At 31.0% G+C, this 17,069-nt stretch overlaps 1 protein-coding gene across 1 annotated transcript; it reads right to left on the bottom strand.

Annotated features, from left to right (window-relative positions):
* Positions 1-1,511: 1,511 nt before the first annotated feature.
* Positions 1,512-11,279, bottom strand: LOC126660302 (solanesyl diphosphate synthase 3, chloroplastic/mitochondrial). The gene is made up of 13 exons (XM_050353714.2): positions 10,984-11,279; positions 10,182-10,406; positions 9,342-9,425; positions 8,668-8,748; positions 8,433-8,504; positions 7,767-7,898; positions 7,557-7,643; positions 5,682-5,753; positions 5,125-5,210; positions 3,897-4,029; positions 2,721-2,810; positions 1,952-2,050; positions 1,512-1,882 (listed from the first exon to the last, which is right to left on the bottom strand). Exons 2-13 carry the CDS (start codon positions 10,308-10,310, stop codon positions 1,703-1,705), a joined length of 1,245 nt encoding a protein of 414 aa, XP_050209671.1. The 5' UTR covers positions 10,311-10,406; positions 10,984-11,279; the 3' UTR covers positions 1,512-1,702.
* Between the last annotated feature and the right edge of the window lie 5,790 nt (positions 11,280-17,069).

Below are 17,069 nucleotides of genomic sequence, written 5' to 3'. Positions count from 1 at the left end.
ATAAAGGACTTATTTGTACTTTTTTGAATAAAAAAGAATTTAATTTCATGTTTAGACTTAATTAATTGAATGATTTCATCATTTAAGTAAAAAAATTAACAAAAATTAAAATATTGGGGTACAATTGAAAACGGAAAATTCAAAAGTGGGTAAAATTGACAAATTTTCAACGTCGGGGTGGAATTGAAAAAAAGTTTAAAGGTGAGGGGTTTTTGAGTGATTAGGCCTTTCGTAAAAGAAAACATGTTTTCTATATAAAAAAATATCAAATAGTTAATAAACACTAAAAAAGTTACCTATTTAATAAATAAAGGACCTCATCAATACCCATAATTATTATGGAATTTATTAATTTATTATATTTATTATATATTCGAATAATTTATTTTATTATTTGTTATAATAGTTTATTTATATATATATATATATATATATATATATATATATATGAAAATATATAATATATAATATATAATTTCATAACTTTTAATATTTATAAATATACCCCTATAATTTTACTATTTACATGTTTCCCCCAAATTTCCGTTTCCTATATTTTACAAAAAAAATATGTTTCGCCATTTCCGTTTCTGAAATCGTTTCCGTGCATCATAGTAGCTAGCCCTTAGGATTTTTAGATAAAAATTATAATTCTCAATTCTTTATCTAGAAAATAATATCTTTAATGTCTTATGACTTTGATTGAATTAGAATGCTTCTATAATTACTTTTAAAATATAAAAATAATATTTATGAAATTCACAAAAGTTAAAAAAAAAATTCTTCATTTAGAAAATAATATCTTCAACTAGGGCAAAGCCATCTTATATTTTAGGTGGTCAAGCTTTATTTTTATTTATGTTTATTATGTAATTAATTTTTTTATATATATTATTACACTTTTATTTATTTAATATATTGTCCTCTTTTAAAAATATTTCTAACGTTGCCCCTGATTTTCAGTATTACTCCATATGATTTTGATTGAATCAGATTGACTTTCCACATTACTTTTACAGCACAAAAGAATATTTTAAAAAATTAATAATTTTGGTAAATTCTAAAAGGATCTCCCTACAATTCTTAGGTGAAAATTGAAATCATCATTTTTTTATCTAGAAAATAATACCTTGAACGTCTTATGGAATTATATAGCTTCTAACGTTACTTTTAAAGCACAAAAATAAAGCATGCTATTTGGTTATTAAGTAATTATCATTTTGATAGAGGAAAGGGAAGCAAGCAAAACATCCACATAAGCAAAATTGAAGATGTATTGGGGATAAAAAAAAAAATCAATCATTTTTTCTTTACAATCCTATCTACTGTGATAAGAAAACACTTCTGAAATGAGCTAGTATCTTCACATTTAAAAAAAAAATTAATCGAATTATCAAAAAGTAAAATTAAATTTTTTACAGCCATTTATTTAAAAAATATACAGCTCGATATCCGCAAAGCTCTTAACTCAATAGTAATAGTTCTTTTGCATATGTATCTAACACCCAAAATAGAAAATTTATCTGATCTTTATGGGACGAGAACACTCGTTAAAACACGAAGTTGGCGTGGAGTACAAATACAATGTTTTCGTGTTTGACTAAGAAAATCAAAATTTACAAATGTTTTTATTTTCTTGGCAAGGAAATGAATAATAAATGCAAAATCCTATTGCAGTATCGTTGGTATGGAAAGTGTTGGGCTACTTATTTCTTGTGATTACTCTTTGAGTGAGATCAACTAATGCCCTCCTTGATATTCTTACTTGTTCATCTTCAGTTTCTGGGAGCGAATCGATAGCCTCTGCAGCGAGGTTAGCATGCTTTGCAGCTAATTCTCTCGTCCTTTGTATTCCCCGACTCTTGCCCAGATACTCTAAGGCCTGTTTTTAGTAAATTCGTCAGAGAGACCTTCAATTTCATTAAAGACAACGAAGTCTACGGAAACTTACAATCTCAACATTTCCAGGTTTGTCAAAGCCCTGTTCGACAAGTGAGCGCAACTGGGGGAACTCCTCCATTGCAAACAATATTGGAGCTGTCACGATGCCCTGCAAAATTGTCTCAAAAAAAAAAGATAAATTAACAAATGTAGGCTATAATACGACTTGTTATTTGCAATACTAGTTACCCAAATGAATACCATCATGTGAAAAAAATAGTCCCAACAGGTCAAACACTGATATCTAGCAGTGTCTATTCTGAAGTCAGCTAAAATTTATTAGGATTTAAATATTTTCAACCGAGCCAAACTTAATTCAGGTTGTACCAAAAATGAACTGAAAATGTTCACTTTCAAATTGAACTGAATCAAAAAAACACACTTTTTAAATATATGAAACCAAACCGTTTCTTATTCAGTTTAATTCAATTTTTGCACACCCCTAATAAGATCACTTAAACTTACTCAAAGTTCAATCAAATTTAAAATCCAGCATTTGCAGTTCACGAAAAGGGCCAAAAAAAAAAAGCAGCCTTCTGGAGATAAAAGAAACAGCCCACGTGAAAAAAGACAACCACATGAAAGTTCAATATTCATGACTTGGTGTTCCATAAGCATTTGATTGAAATAAGTCTACATCTGAAAATGTATCAATCTCATGTCAATTTTATGTTAGATTAATTATTACCAGTGGCATGTGAACTTTTCTAAATAATTAGTAGTTTCAATCATCTAATTTGTCCACCATTCAGATATCAAAACAAGGAAAGAGAGATTACATGACGAATGTCAGATAATGAACCCTTTCCGAGGGAAGCAGATGTGCCTGTGAAATCAAGGACGTCATCTATCAATTGAAATGCCAAACCCTGGAACATGAAGCAGGTTAAGTTATACAAATTAAAGCACTGCGAACAAATAAAGATGGTATGGCAACAAGGCAGCCAACAGCAAGTGCAGTGATGTAAAGCAAACCATGAAACTCCAGGCAGCAACATTTCCGTTACAATAAAAAGAAAAGGAAAACAGAATAAAGTGCACCAAGCCTCCAGGCCTCAACTTTCTATACTTTTCGACAAACATCATGCTCATACTTTTAGATAATTTTGATGTGAACCAGAGATTTTCAGTTAGTTCAATATGAACTTGAGAATTCATAAACCATTACAATTGAATACCAGTCCAATTTCAAATCCCTAAATTTTTGTTTGTTTTTATTTGAAATCTCAAAAAGGTGGTCTGAATAAAGAATTTGTCAAAGTTTTAGCACGATATTTATATTAATCTGTACCTCAAATCAGAAAAAGTCAAACTTATTTCTAAGGCTCTACAAGCCATTTATTAAAATAATGAGAAAAGTTAATTATATAATTTTAAGCCATTTGTATCAAAAAAAATAAGAACAAATCCAGAATGGATGACTAGCAAAAAGAAATATCAGTAAGGTCATTAACAACATTGATTGGTAAGAGTTCAGATTGAAATTAAGGGATTAAAGTTAACAAAGCAAAATAAAGTCAGTCCTGAAGGTTAGGAGTCATCATAGAATGTCAGTGAAAAAGAAAAGTAAGGGACTAACACACTTTGACCGGCAGAGTTCACCATTTAGCAAAATTCACACTTTAGGCCAGAGAGAATTAGACCACACTAATGGACCATGAGCACAAAAATATGAAAAATTTCACCATATGTATTTGGTTCTCTAGTTGCTACAAATAAAATAGAAAGCTATAATTTAGAAGCAAGGTAAAAATTTGAATTTCTCTATCTTTTACTAGGTTTCCCAAGAATTAGGTTATTATTTTCTTCCATCTCTTATTCCATCCCATAATTTTTTCTTTAGCATCGCTTTGTATGATTCTCAAATAAAGGGTAAAAGACTTTCCACTTCAAAACATGTTGCTAGAAAGTACTAATGGAGAAAACAGAGGAAGCCCAATAAAGAATTAACAAACCAGATTTTTGCCATACTCAAAGGCCAATATAGCAACGTCTGCTGTTTGCCCGGCAAGAAGGGCAATTGCCTTGCAGCTGTTTGAAATTAAAGAGGCTGTTTTGTAGTATGTCTTCTCCATATAATACTCCATACTGCATTACATAAAAATACAATTTTGAGTTTTTACACAAATTGGGAAACATCATGAAGGTAACTGTCGGTAAAATGCCATGATACAAAACTTGCACCAGATACCAAGACTATACATAACTGTATGCAATCATAAAAAACAGTAACATCACATGTATCCACATGCATGACTCTGAGCCGCATCTTAGAAAAGTAATATCTACCAATATGCATTGTATTAGACACCCAATTCATATGCCAGAAATGGAGATATAACTTGTTCAGAATTTAGCTGTTAAAAAACATGGATCTGGCATACATCTGAAATCTGAATATCAGAGGAATTTATCAAGTAAATAAATCTATAGAACAGTCTGTCTAAGCATATTCATGTAACATTGATATAGACCAAACACAGAATAAGACCAATAGTTAATGGCCACGAAACAGAAAAGGTTTGAAAAATATTTGTTGGACCAAAACACAGAAGCTTTTCTAGATGACCAAATAGTAGTGGTAAATTGTAATAACGGGGTTCAGCTCTTTAATTAGCTGCACTCCCCTATGCTCCTGTTTTGAACTACATCTACGAAAAGGAAATCAAAAAATTCCACAAAATAGATCCTGCTACTTCATATTTGATAAAATTACTTTGATAAACAGTAGCTAAGATAAATATGCATGTGTTGAGAAAAGAAATACGCAGCAACCGAAACAAGAGAATGCACCGCCCCACCCTCTAAGAATGTAGATGGCCAAAAATAAGATCTGTTACAAGAGTCCGTCATTTACACAGAGTGACGTCAACAGGCAGACAAATGTTCCTGTGTATTTTTAGAGCAGAGAAATCACATCCAAGTATTCAATAACGTAGACTTCCATTTATAAGGATTCCCATTTTAATTTGCCACACAAACCTCTAAGCCCTTGCTAGGCATGCAAGAAACGAGCAATCTTAACAAGTTGGAGCCAGAGGAAATGATGTTTGCACAATGCGGAAGTGATTAGGAGATAGACATTCAGATCGCAAATGCTGATTACAAAATATGAAAAGAAAAAAGGAAACATACAACGCTATTAAAACCTATAAACTATCTACAAATAAAACAAAAGCATACCTGCAAAGTTGGTCAGATGTACTAGTCATCTGCATGGTTTCACCCGTTACAAGATGCTCTACAACTGTTGCTAAGAGTGAAACCACCTACAATTACGAAGTGTAATGGTGAAGACAATGGACTAATAGGACGTAGATGTTAAATATATTTAAACCAACACAACAACTCCAATTCCCCCAAAAAAACCTCCCTGAACTGTTACATTCTCAGACCAATACATTCATCTTTAAGCACGCACAGATCAAAAGTATGGATCAATAAACTAATTTGAAACAAAAATTACTTAGCACATGAGTGTCATTAAGGTATAATTGTAATGGCAGAAGCGGAAAGGCTATTAGCTAAAGAAACTTGCGCACAAAATGAAAATTGGTTATGAAGACTTCCAAATTATCAGCACTCACTCTTACTAGGATTATTAAACAATGATAATGAAATCTGAAGGATAGTAATAAGAATATTTTGAAAGTCCACTTTAGAGATGAAAAGGCCAGGAATTAGTATTGCTACAACTGTTTATTTATATGCTTAATTAAGAGAGAAGAATACATAAATACCTCGGTATTTTTCAACGAAGCAAGAGTCACACAAGCTCGTGAAAGCAAAAAATCTCCAGCTAGTACCGCTACCTGCAATAAATGAGAACATAAACTTGGGTTCCAATTCTTTATGATTTTATCCTTTACAGGCTTGTAAGGTAAACAATGTAGAAACTGACTGGCATATATTGAAAAAATAGCGAAGTCAAAATTCTAGGCAAGGCAACATTTAACATTTATATGCAAAAGAAATTCATGCTTATCTATACTGGTGCACTGATGTTATTTAAAAAATCAGTAGGTATGTCATTGCTACCATAATGTCATGCCAATATTTCAATTCAGCAAGGCAGAGCAATTGAGTAATTCCTTCACTTCAGAATTAGATTTAGATGAGATTTTGAAGGAGATGATTTTCCCTCTCTCTCTCTCACCCTCACCCGCCAATTTAGCAGGTGCTTGACACTTCAATTTATCCAATGATGATATCAATCAATTTTCAATTGATGTTTATCATTTAGTCATATCTAGCTCTGCAAACCCAATTTTTATCCAAACTTAGAACCAACTATGTGATGTAGCACAGTTTGGAGTAAACAATTCTTCTGTTAAACTTGTAGAAGCTAATGGTTTGATAGGCTTAAAATCCATGATAAAACATGATTTTTTTTGAGATCTTGAGATTTGAATCGTACCGAAAAAACAAAAAAGATAAGAGAATTTTTCTAAGATCCAACCATTAAAAGAGTTCAGACAATTGCACCCAAAACGATCGCACTTAGGGTTTGTGAACTAAATCAACAGAGTTCAAAGAAGTACAAAACTGAAATTTTGCTTCATTCTCCAAATCTATCTACTAAATAAAACAATACAAGATATTATTTGTAGTTTCTCTAGCAATAGTAACTAGAAAATTTCAAACCAATTAAAACTCCTAAATAGAATGAAAGACAGAATCCAGAAATTATAGAAATACCCCTTGACAGTTAAAATTGTACATACTAGACCAAAAATTTCAATTTACTAACTTCTAAAAAAAGAATTGATTCTTCCTTTTCTGCATCAGTATGTGGATTTTTTTTTCCTCCAAGCCACAGTGTAGGGTAAATAATTTCACCAGACTGCTATATTATATCTCACCTTCTTCCTTCTCCCACATCATCCTATATATCCCTTGCTTATATTTCTCATAGAATTTCAAACGTGGTCAACCATTTACTAGTAGAGAGTCGTCCAGTATAACAATCTCCCACTTCCACCTACATATGTCTATGTTTCACATCCTTGTATTTCCACACTAAGTATAAAAATTGTGTCCTTATTTCTGCAACACAAATCCTCCGTACATGATGTCCTTATTTCTGCAGCTTCTTCTTCATCTTCAACTTGAGGTCTAAGTTATCAGGATTATAGTTTTCTTTATTCCTATTTTCAGTTTTCAATTTCCTTTTTAAAAATCAATTCGTAAAAAGAAGTAATAAGATCATGAAAATCTGTATCTTTTTTTTCCTTTTTAATTTGTTTCTTGTTCTTTAGTCTGATTGGACAGCAATACAAAAATCTCTAAAGTTACTCCTATTTCTTCGAGTTTTGTTTGAGCATTCTATTTAATTCACTAAGTTCTAGTTAGTCAACCCCTAATTATTTTCTTTTCGTGTTTGTATGAAAATTGTTGTATTGCATTTTCCAAGTTTGTTTAACTGATTTTTCTGACAAACAATTCTTTGTCCCTCCTAACTCCTTAAAAGCCAGCTTAAAAATAGACTATTCAGAATGGAGGAAGCATAATGTACAAGTGCAGATGCCAGGAAATCACCACAAAAGATTTGTAACATAAACAAAAACAAATAACAAGTACCACATAGACTTAAAGAGCAAACACAATAATTTTACCTTATTGCCCATAGCAAAATTTAGCGAACTAATACCCCGTCTTGTGTCTGCATCATCCAACACGTCATCATGGAGAAGACTTGCTACCTAAGACAAAAAAAAGTTGCGCCAATGACAGTGTGAACTCGCTTCAAATATTAGACCATGACAGTAAATTCATGCACCAGCACAATTGATGAAAAGTATTTAAATAAATGATTGGAAACTAACATGGATCATTTCAGTAATTTCAGCAATACGCTGTTGTCTTGTACGTAGCTGTGTTTCCACAACATCTCCAGCTTTAGTTGGTGTTGATTCAGGTATATGCACATTCAAAGCTGTTGCCATAAGCAACAAAACCTGCATTTTAGATGTGCTTTATTCCACTTAAGTAAAAATTAACATGATATAAGTGAACTTGTAAGCATTTAGCAAATAATTCATCGTCAAAAACATCTTGGGATTTCCATGTTTCGAGACCAGAAATTAAAGAAAATGACCCTGTATACAGTGGGCTTAGAATGTACGGATGAGATATGTATTGAATGATAGAAGCCTATGGTTATGGACGGTGTCAAAACTTTATTGAAAAAGCTTTAGCATGCTAGGCTGCAAGCATGCACCTGGAAAAACTTGTTGGAAATTCTTCTCAAGCAGCCAATCTCAAAAACCTTCAGTTAATACATAAACAATACTGAAAACCACCACATGAAATATACAGAATGTACTAAGATCAACCCTCTCATCATAAATGATTAAATGGGTTTGGTTTCCTTTAAGAAAATAGGAAATATAGCAATAATAATAAAAATAATAAAAAAGTAAAACAAAGCACACAATGCTAAAAAAAAAACATGAACCTTAACAGTGATCAACAAAGATTATTGAACATACAGTGGGACGGAACCTCTTTCCTTCTACTCCCATCTTAAAGAAGTACTCAGCAGCTAAGGCAAGCTTGGGAACCTACAAAAATTAAGAATTGACTTTCAAACATCATATTACTTCACTGAAAGTAGAAAAAGAAAGAGAGAAATATGTAAAAGTATAGAAAGGATGAGAGGTTTGACATTGCTACTATCCAACCACATATCACAGATAGATGACAGGAGAGAAAAAAATTAGATACCTCAGCAACTACCATTGACCGCAACCTATTTGCAAGAACTGATAGTTCATCAGCAACCAGTGAAAACGGATCAAGTTGTTCCTGCAATTACAAAAAAAATCCCCCACTCTCTTAATTAGGCAGACAAGTGGTTTTACAAGTATAACATATCTATGTCCATAGCAGATTATAGTCTACTTAAGTTAAATGCCAAATCAGATTGATAGTCGAAAAAGTTAAGATGCATTCATTATTTATAAATGAACAAAATAGCAGGCGAAAACAGAAAAATCTGGAAAAGATGAGGAATGAAGATGAATGCGTCAGAGAACCAATCAAGATGAAGAATCATATATGAATTTTCTAGCGGGAAGAGAATTATCAAAAAATTGCACTACTCTTCAATTTTTATTTCATTTTAATTCAATCACAGATATAGTCTCAATTTCAAGCTAAACAAAAATAACTTTAAATAAGGTAAATAGCTATATAAATGCAAAAACAAATGTTTCTTTTCTAGTTTTTATTTTTCATAGTTTCAATTGGCGCACAGTTTTTTTTTTCATTGACAAGTGAACCAAAGATTTAAAAGTCATAATACACCTCAAATGACGCAAATTATGCATCCTACAGTCATGAACTATCATGCCCTAATGCTACATATGAAAATGTATACAGAAATCATTGCACTTAACCTCGACCAATGAGCTGCTCTGATGATGAATTTGCTGTTTAAAAGCCAGTGAACTCCAGGAAGAAGTTTCTCTGTGATTTAAAATCTACCAATTGCAAGAGACATCCAAAATGAAGTTTATAAATTATTAACATATGTATGAGACAAAAATAAATCTGCACAAACTCAAAGCAAAAGTAAATTGATCTCATCTCACCAAAATATATAACAAAATAGCATAAGCAATATAAGTCATTTTTATAGAAAAAAAAAGTCCTGATCACAATTCACAAAAATTCTAAAATCTTAACCACTTTGTTAAATGAGGCTCAATTCAGACTCATGACAAGCTTCGGTTCATCCCTTAGCTTACTCTTACAACAAAATTATTGCATGCTAAACCATACAAACTAAGCAAGGTAATGAAAATGAGAAGCTTAAAATCATGTTCTATTCACCCACTTTTATTAAAATCGTATTGCTTTCACCTAAAATGTGACAATTTGAATGTCGATCAAGCATCACAATTTGGCATTAAAAATCATAAAACACTATACTTCACCATTTCAAGGAACATTATGAAGTTCAAGTCATTACTTATCCATTCTCTAGTTCCGAGGCAATTATCTTTCTAAAGTTTATTCTTTACCACCAACACACTCCCCAACCCTCATATCATACAAACAAACAACCAAACACCACCAAAAAGGAAATTAAACCAACAAGAACTCATTAACAAGTACCTAAATCCATTCAAGTGTTTGTTTTTTGATCCCATTCTCTCAATCGTCAAACAATTACATGCACCATTTAGAAAAATAATAAGTTACGTAGGGGTATTGCTATTAGTATTATCCCATACCTTTTGAGAGGAATCTACAAGAGAGTGGAGACTATAATTAAATAGAGGGGAAGGGTGATTTAATCTGCGAGAAAGAAACCAGTGAGTGTTCTTTCTAGAAATCCGTGAAAATCCCCGTAAGAATGACATTGCCGCCTTCTATATTTTCTTTGTTGCTGCTCTTTCAAAGCAAATGAGCTTTCGAGAAGAATAACATTGCCGCCTTCTATCTTTTCTTTGTTGCTTCTGTTTCAAAGTAAATTAAGTTTAGAGAAAGAGAGAATGGACGAGTCAGAAAAAGGAAGCAAAAGAGAGCAAATAACAACATTCAAAACTGCCTCGGGATTTTCTTTTCTCATTATTTTGTGCGTGTATTAAACTTACATTACAAACTAATTGATCGAGCTGAGCCAAATCGAGTTTTGATTAAATTTACATTACAAAAATTAATGCATTTATACTTTTGATCCACATGAACAAAGACAAAACTCGATACAAGATACTTTGTAGATTAGCTCTTGCCTGCGCAACATTATATATATGAACAAATGAACAATTTGCCGACTCAACTTGGCGCGGAATATCAAATAAATCATTTTCAACAAAAAACTCAAAAGAACCCGCACCTTTAATCAATTCAAAAATACGTGAAAACACGTTGTTTTAATAGTATTTTAGTTAAAAGATTAATCAGTTTTTAATTCTGGTTGAGACATTTTATCAAACACCTTGAATGCATACATATATCCCCTTCATTTCATTAATAGATCGATTACAAAGTTAAAACAATCAATTGGCCAGCAATTACAAGAGAACGAGTTACCTAAAAGATTGCAGCAAACGGAGGAGCACAGCACGAAGCAGCAGCTGAGACGGCAGAAACAGATAGCAGCGGCACTAGCAGCGGGGTTGAAGGTGCAGCACGAGCATCGGTGGGGAAGGCGAAGCTCTGACGGCGGCGTGGGAGGCGGCGGTGGGCGGAAAGGCACAGCTGTAGCAGCGGCAGGGAAGAAAATAGTGTTTGGTTCTGAGTTTAGGTTAGAGATTACAGGAAAGGTACATGTGTGATATTAAGGTAGCACTGTGTCGGTTTCTCTGTTAATTACTTAGTCTTACAGAGATTTAGGCTTAATATCACCCAATGTCCCTGACTTTTGAACCTTCTATTATCATAGTCCTTAATCTTCATTTTCGGCTTGTAAACCTCTTAAGCTTTAATTTTAGGCTCTGTAAAGTCCTTTTGTCCGAAAACGATCAAAATATTTGCTAAAAACGTGTAATCAATAAAAAAAATGATCCAACCCACTAAAAATAAATATAAAACAACCTAATTAAATCTAAATTCATCTAACTAAACCTCGTTCGGTACAAGAACGCCGCAAGAACTTGAACGGAGCTAACACACATACCGTAAGCGAAGCGGGGTTCAGGGCCCGCTCATTCAAGCTTATGGTTGATTTTTTGTTAATGAAGTCGTCGCTTAATTCAACTATAAAATAATTTTACTCGCTTATAGGTAATATTATCGTGCATCAGACCAAAAGATTGGGTTTGTGGGTCTCCTCGATACTCGTATGCTTGGCTTATCTGTTATTAGCTTAATTTACCGGACATATTCATTTTATTCTCATCTCAACATTCGATAGCAGTATATAGGATACAGTGCAAGAAATAAACAAGTTTGAAAGCAGTAAACACGTTTAACACGCATATTACTCGATCTAGACTGTACATGCAAAGCAAGTAGCAGGTACTGCTAAACATACATCTAAACCTGGTGATTTTTAATAAATAACAAAAGTCTGACTGGTCTTAATTGATTATATGCATAAAGCATAAACTGTAAGTTTAAGTTTGATTAATTTAATTTAGGTGATCTTGAAAGTCCTACAACCATTACTACTTTTTTGTGGTAATCCAAAGATATCTAAATAATTGGCTGGAATTGATTTGATTAGCTAAATTAACGTTGTTAGTTTTTTAGAATGTTAATGTTGGATTTAGCATATGATTTTGAAAAGCGGTAAACAATGTCAACATGCTCACGGACAGTTGGTATGCATATAAGGTGAGAAATACTTTTAAACCTTGTTAACTTTTGAGTGTCTTGCATTCGTGCAGGTTTACCCTCCGTGTGGTCAGAATTGGTTCTCAGTCAGAACACGGAAGTTATCCGTCTCGTCGATACGGTTCAGTCGGTTTAAACCACGATTGATTTCGAGTTCTGGTGAACCTGGAATCTACTCTGAAAGTTGTTGGATTTGCGGGTCTCGGGCTTGTGTGTCCGGTTTATATTTGAGAAAATTACATGTGGTGCTCCTTTTTCCTTAAACTTTGCAAAATTACTCTTAGTAAAACTAGTTTCGCATTACGTGTTATGCACGTGGCTCGTAACGTAACTTGTCAATGAACATATTAATAAATTTATTATAATTATATTAATTTTTTATTTATAATTAATATTAAATTAGTTAAGAATTTTTGTAAAAATAAATATAATATAGTCGGTTATTAAATTTTTTTCCATATTGAATTTATTCTTTTTTTGGTTTTATAGTAATCATAATTAAATAATAAACTTAATTTTATAAATAATATTTTTAAAAATAATAAAATTTAAATTTAAATAATAATATATTGACTTAATACAATATTTTAATTTTGTAGTTCAATCAAAATAAAAGATAAGTATTCCTACTAATTTGTAAACAATTTAGTTAATTTTTACAAACTAAAAACTAAATTAGAGATAATTTAGCTACCTATTCTAATTAGGACTTTAATTGCAATAGTGATTAATTAAATAACTAATTAGTTAATGACTATAAAACCTTTATTTAATATTAAACTGAAAAGGATTATTCAGTAAATTTGCCTGTCCCCCTTCCGTATTTTTATATATAGTATAGATATAGATTACTTATGCAAGCGTGCGTGATTTGTAATTCTTATTTTCATATTTATGCCTTTTTATGCATATGCATGCATGTGATTTTTTTTTCTTTAATAATTATACTGATTGTTTTTTTATTGCATAATTATTAATTAAATTAATTTTTTTTTAGTTTTTTATCATTTAAATTAAATTTATTATAATTTCAACATAAACACTTAAATATATCCCCTCGTCCCAATATATATATAACTATCTTATATGTGGAAAGAGGGGAACATGCAAAATTATCGTAATAGGTTTCATTAAGGATAATAATAAAATATTATAATTAATAAATTAAGAGTTCAATTACTATTAAAAAACATAAAATATTATAATTAAATAATTAAGAGTTCAAAAGTTCAATTACTAATCATACATAATGTTAGAAAATGATATACGTAATTAAGAGTTCAATCATGGGAAGTGATAAGAATTGTAAAGGATAAATTTTTGTGTCTTAATAATAACATTGGATTTCATAATTTCATCTCATAATTTCAGTAGGAAACTATTCTGAAAGTTAATTCATATATATATATTCGTTGGTAGTAGCTACTCTTATTTCAAATCTATTCTATAATGAAAGTAAATTTTATTGAGAGAAGTTGAAAGTAAAAACGGGCTAATAATCATCGACGGTCTTCGACTTTTACCCCAAACTTCCCTAAACCCCTTATATTTTCAAAAGCTTCCCAAAACCCCCAACCTTTGTGGCGGCGCCATTCACGGTCCTTATGGACGAAAATACCCTTTATTTTTTTACGGATGTAAATATATATAAAAAAAAGACTGCGCCAGGTGTCCACTGACATGTCTTAAATATCTTAAAAAAAACACCCAAAATACCCCTAAACACTCAATCAAATCGTACCACACCAATCGAACTCAACCCACCGGGTCAATTTTTCAATCACCGAAGCCTGCCGCCACGCTCCACCACCGTCGCCCGCCGCCCTCCGGGCATCTGTTCTTGATGTTCCTTCAAGAACAGATCTGTTCTTGAAGGAACAGATCGTTCAGTTGGTCTTCTCAGCTCGTTTGAGAAGACGAGAAGACGACCCAGCTGGGTCGTCTTCTCAAGTGAGAAGGCGATCCAGCTGGGTCGTCTTCTCACCTGAGAAGACGACCGGCTCCGGTCATCTTTTTACCTGAGAAGACGACCGGAGAGGTCGAATGGGTTGGGTCGGGTGGGATGGGTCGGGTGTTGGGTTGATGATTTTGGTTAGGTTAGATTTTTTTAAAAAATATTAATTTGGGGGTATTTTGGGTTTCTCAAATTTTTAGTGTATTTTGGTGACGTGTCAGCTGACATGACGCCGTCAATTTTTTTTTTAAATGACAGCCGCCAAAAAATGACGATGCTGAAGGGTATTTTTGTCCATAAGGACCATGAATGAGCGCCGCCATAAAGATTGGGGGGTTTAGGGAAGCTTTTAAAAATATAGGGGGTTTAGGGAAGTTCGGAGTAAAAGTCGAGGACCGTCGGTAATTAGTAGCCGTAAAAACGACAAAAACATGAATTCTTTAGAAGTTGATGCCATTGAAAGCCAAGTTTACAATTGAAAGTGAAGTTGAAAATAACAAAAGATATAAATTCTCTAATCAATTTAATTGAAAAAGGTCAAAAAGACTTTACAATTAAAGTGATGCTCCTATGGATATTTATGATCCAAGAACCATCAATTAAAAAAGTTAATTTTGACTATTCTGAGGTAATTTTTTTAAAAAAATATATTATATTTTCCTTAATATTACTACATGTTTTACAGGCTTATTTACAATATAAAGATTGCATATACATGTTTTACAATTTTAATGTTCATCCTAATTAGACGACTCACTTTTGTAATAATAAAATATTATAATTAATTAATTAAGAGTTCAATTACTATTAAGAGTTCAATTACTATTGAAAAATATAAAATATTATAATTAAGTAATTAAGGGTTCAATTACTAATTAAAGTTCAATTACTATTCAATTACTAATCATACGTAATGTTGGGAAGTGATATACGTAATTAAGAGTTCAATCATGGGAAGTGATAAGAATTGTAAAGGATAGGAATTTTAGCCTTAATAATAACATTAGGTTTCATAATTTCAGTAGGAAATTAGGTCTCATAATTTCAGTAGAAAATTTATTTTAAAGTTAATTCTTATATATATATATATATATATATATATAGCCAGGGCCGGCCTTAGATAAAATGAGGTCCTATACGGTAAAATGCATATAAATTATATTATTAATTTTTTAATTATAGTTGATAATATTTAATATTTTAAATTAGATAGTAAATTGCCTAATGTAAAATTAATACATTAAACCAAATACATAAAAACTTTAAAATATAATTACAATAATAAAAATAAAAACTCTTTAAAATAAAATAAAATTGAAATGAAGTTTTTTAGTGCGTCGCAATCTAAATTTTTATCAACTACCTGTAATTTATTTAAATATTGAGAAAATTACAGATATATTCAAAATACGGGTGTTTTTTTCTTAAATGGCCACTTCTTAAAATGTTTACATTCTCTAGCCAGGGTTTTTGACATATTTGTTCCCCTTATCAAGGGGGAATTCTTAATTTGTGCCTCAGACCACAAAAATTCTATTTTTGTGCCTGAGGCATATCCAGCCCGCAATTAGCCATTGCGGGCTGGTATTAACCAGCTAATTAGGCCTTAATCAGCCCTAATCAGCTGGTTAATACCAGCCCGCAATGGCTAATTGTGGGCTGGTCTCTCCCCATGATTGGGGAGAGAGTAGACACACTCTCTCTCCAATCATTGGGGAGAGATAATTAATTTTTTTTAAATAGATATATTAATTCCTTTTAGAAAAATAGTTAAATTGTTGAACCAAAAATTAATTTTTAAAAGTCTAACAAATAATAATAAAAGGAAAGAAATGACAATTAATAAAAAGGATGATTTTAAAATTACCATAAATAAAAGAAAAACATTAAAAAAGGCAGGCAATAATACACCAAATTCTTTCACCATAATTTACGCATTAATTTTAGAAGTCTAACAAATAATAATAGGAAACAATGGCAATTAATAAAAAAGATTATTTTAAAATTACCATAAATAAAAAAAAAATTGAAAAAGATAAGAAATAATATAATAAATCATCCTACCATAATTTACGCATGATATATATAAATTAAATATTGCTATAATTAAGTTGGAAATAAATATCACATTTGACATAAATATTGAAAACCTACCATTTTTAAGTCAATTGGCAAGTAAAAATGTTTATCAAGATTTCATTACCAAATGTTAAATAAAATAAATAAATGACATACCTTTTTAAATTTTAATTAAAATATTTAAATTAAAGTATAATCATATTTCTTTAATTACATATAAGATTAACCTTAATAAGTCAAAAAAATTATGAATTATTACAGGATTAATGTTAGAAGCCTAACAAGTAATAATAATAATAGAAAAGAAACGACAATTAATAAAAAAGATGATTTTAAAATTACCATAAATAAAAGAAAAAGATTGAAAAAGGTAAGAAATAATATAATAAATCATCCCACCATAATTTACGCATCATATATATGTCCACATTTGTTTCCTCATAAATTAGGAGAATAGTCAAATTAGGGAATAAAAAATTAAAATTAAAGTGGGCTAAAAATAGTAAATAAATATTAAATAAAGTAAGTCAAAAATAGAATAAGATTAAATAAAAAAAAAATCAATTTGATTAAATATCAAAAAAGTCACCACTTTAATTCAATTAGCAAATTAAATTCAAAATATAATTATATTTTTAAAATCGTTTTAGGCAATTTTATATATGAATTAAGTATTTCTATAATTAATTTAGAAATAAATGTCATATTTGACTTAAAAAATGATAAGCCAATTACCAATTAAAATTATTTATCAAAATGCTACACTCATAATTTATTTTTATTATAAAAATACTTTTTATTAAAAAGA

This window comes from Mercurialis annua, linkage group LG8, assembly GCF_937616625.2.
Source record: "Mercurialis annua linkage group LG8, ddMerAnnu1.2, whole genome shotgun sequence".
Lineage (NCBI taxonomy): Eukaryota > Viridiplantae > Streptophyta > Magnoliopsida > Malpighiales > Euphorbiaceae > Mercurialis > Mercurialis annua.
The sequence above is the reverse complement of the archived record's forward strand: the minus strand, read 5'-3'. Positions and strand labels throughout refer to the sequence as shown.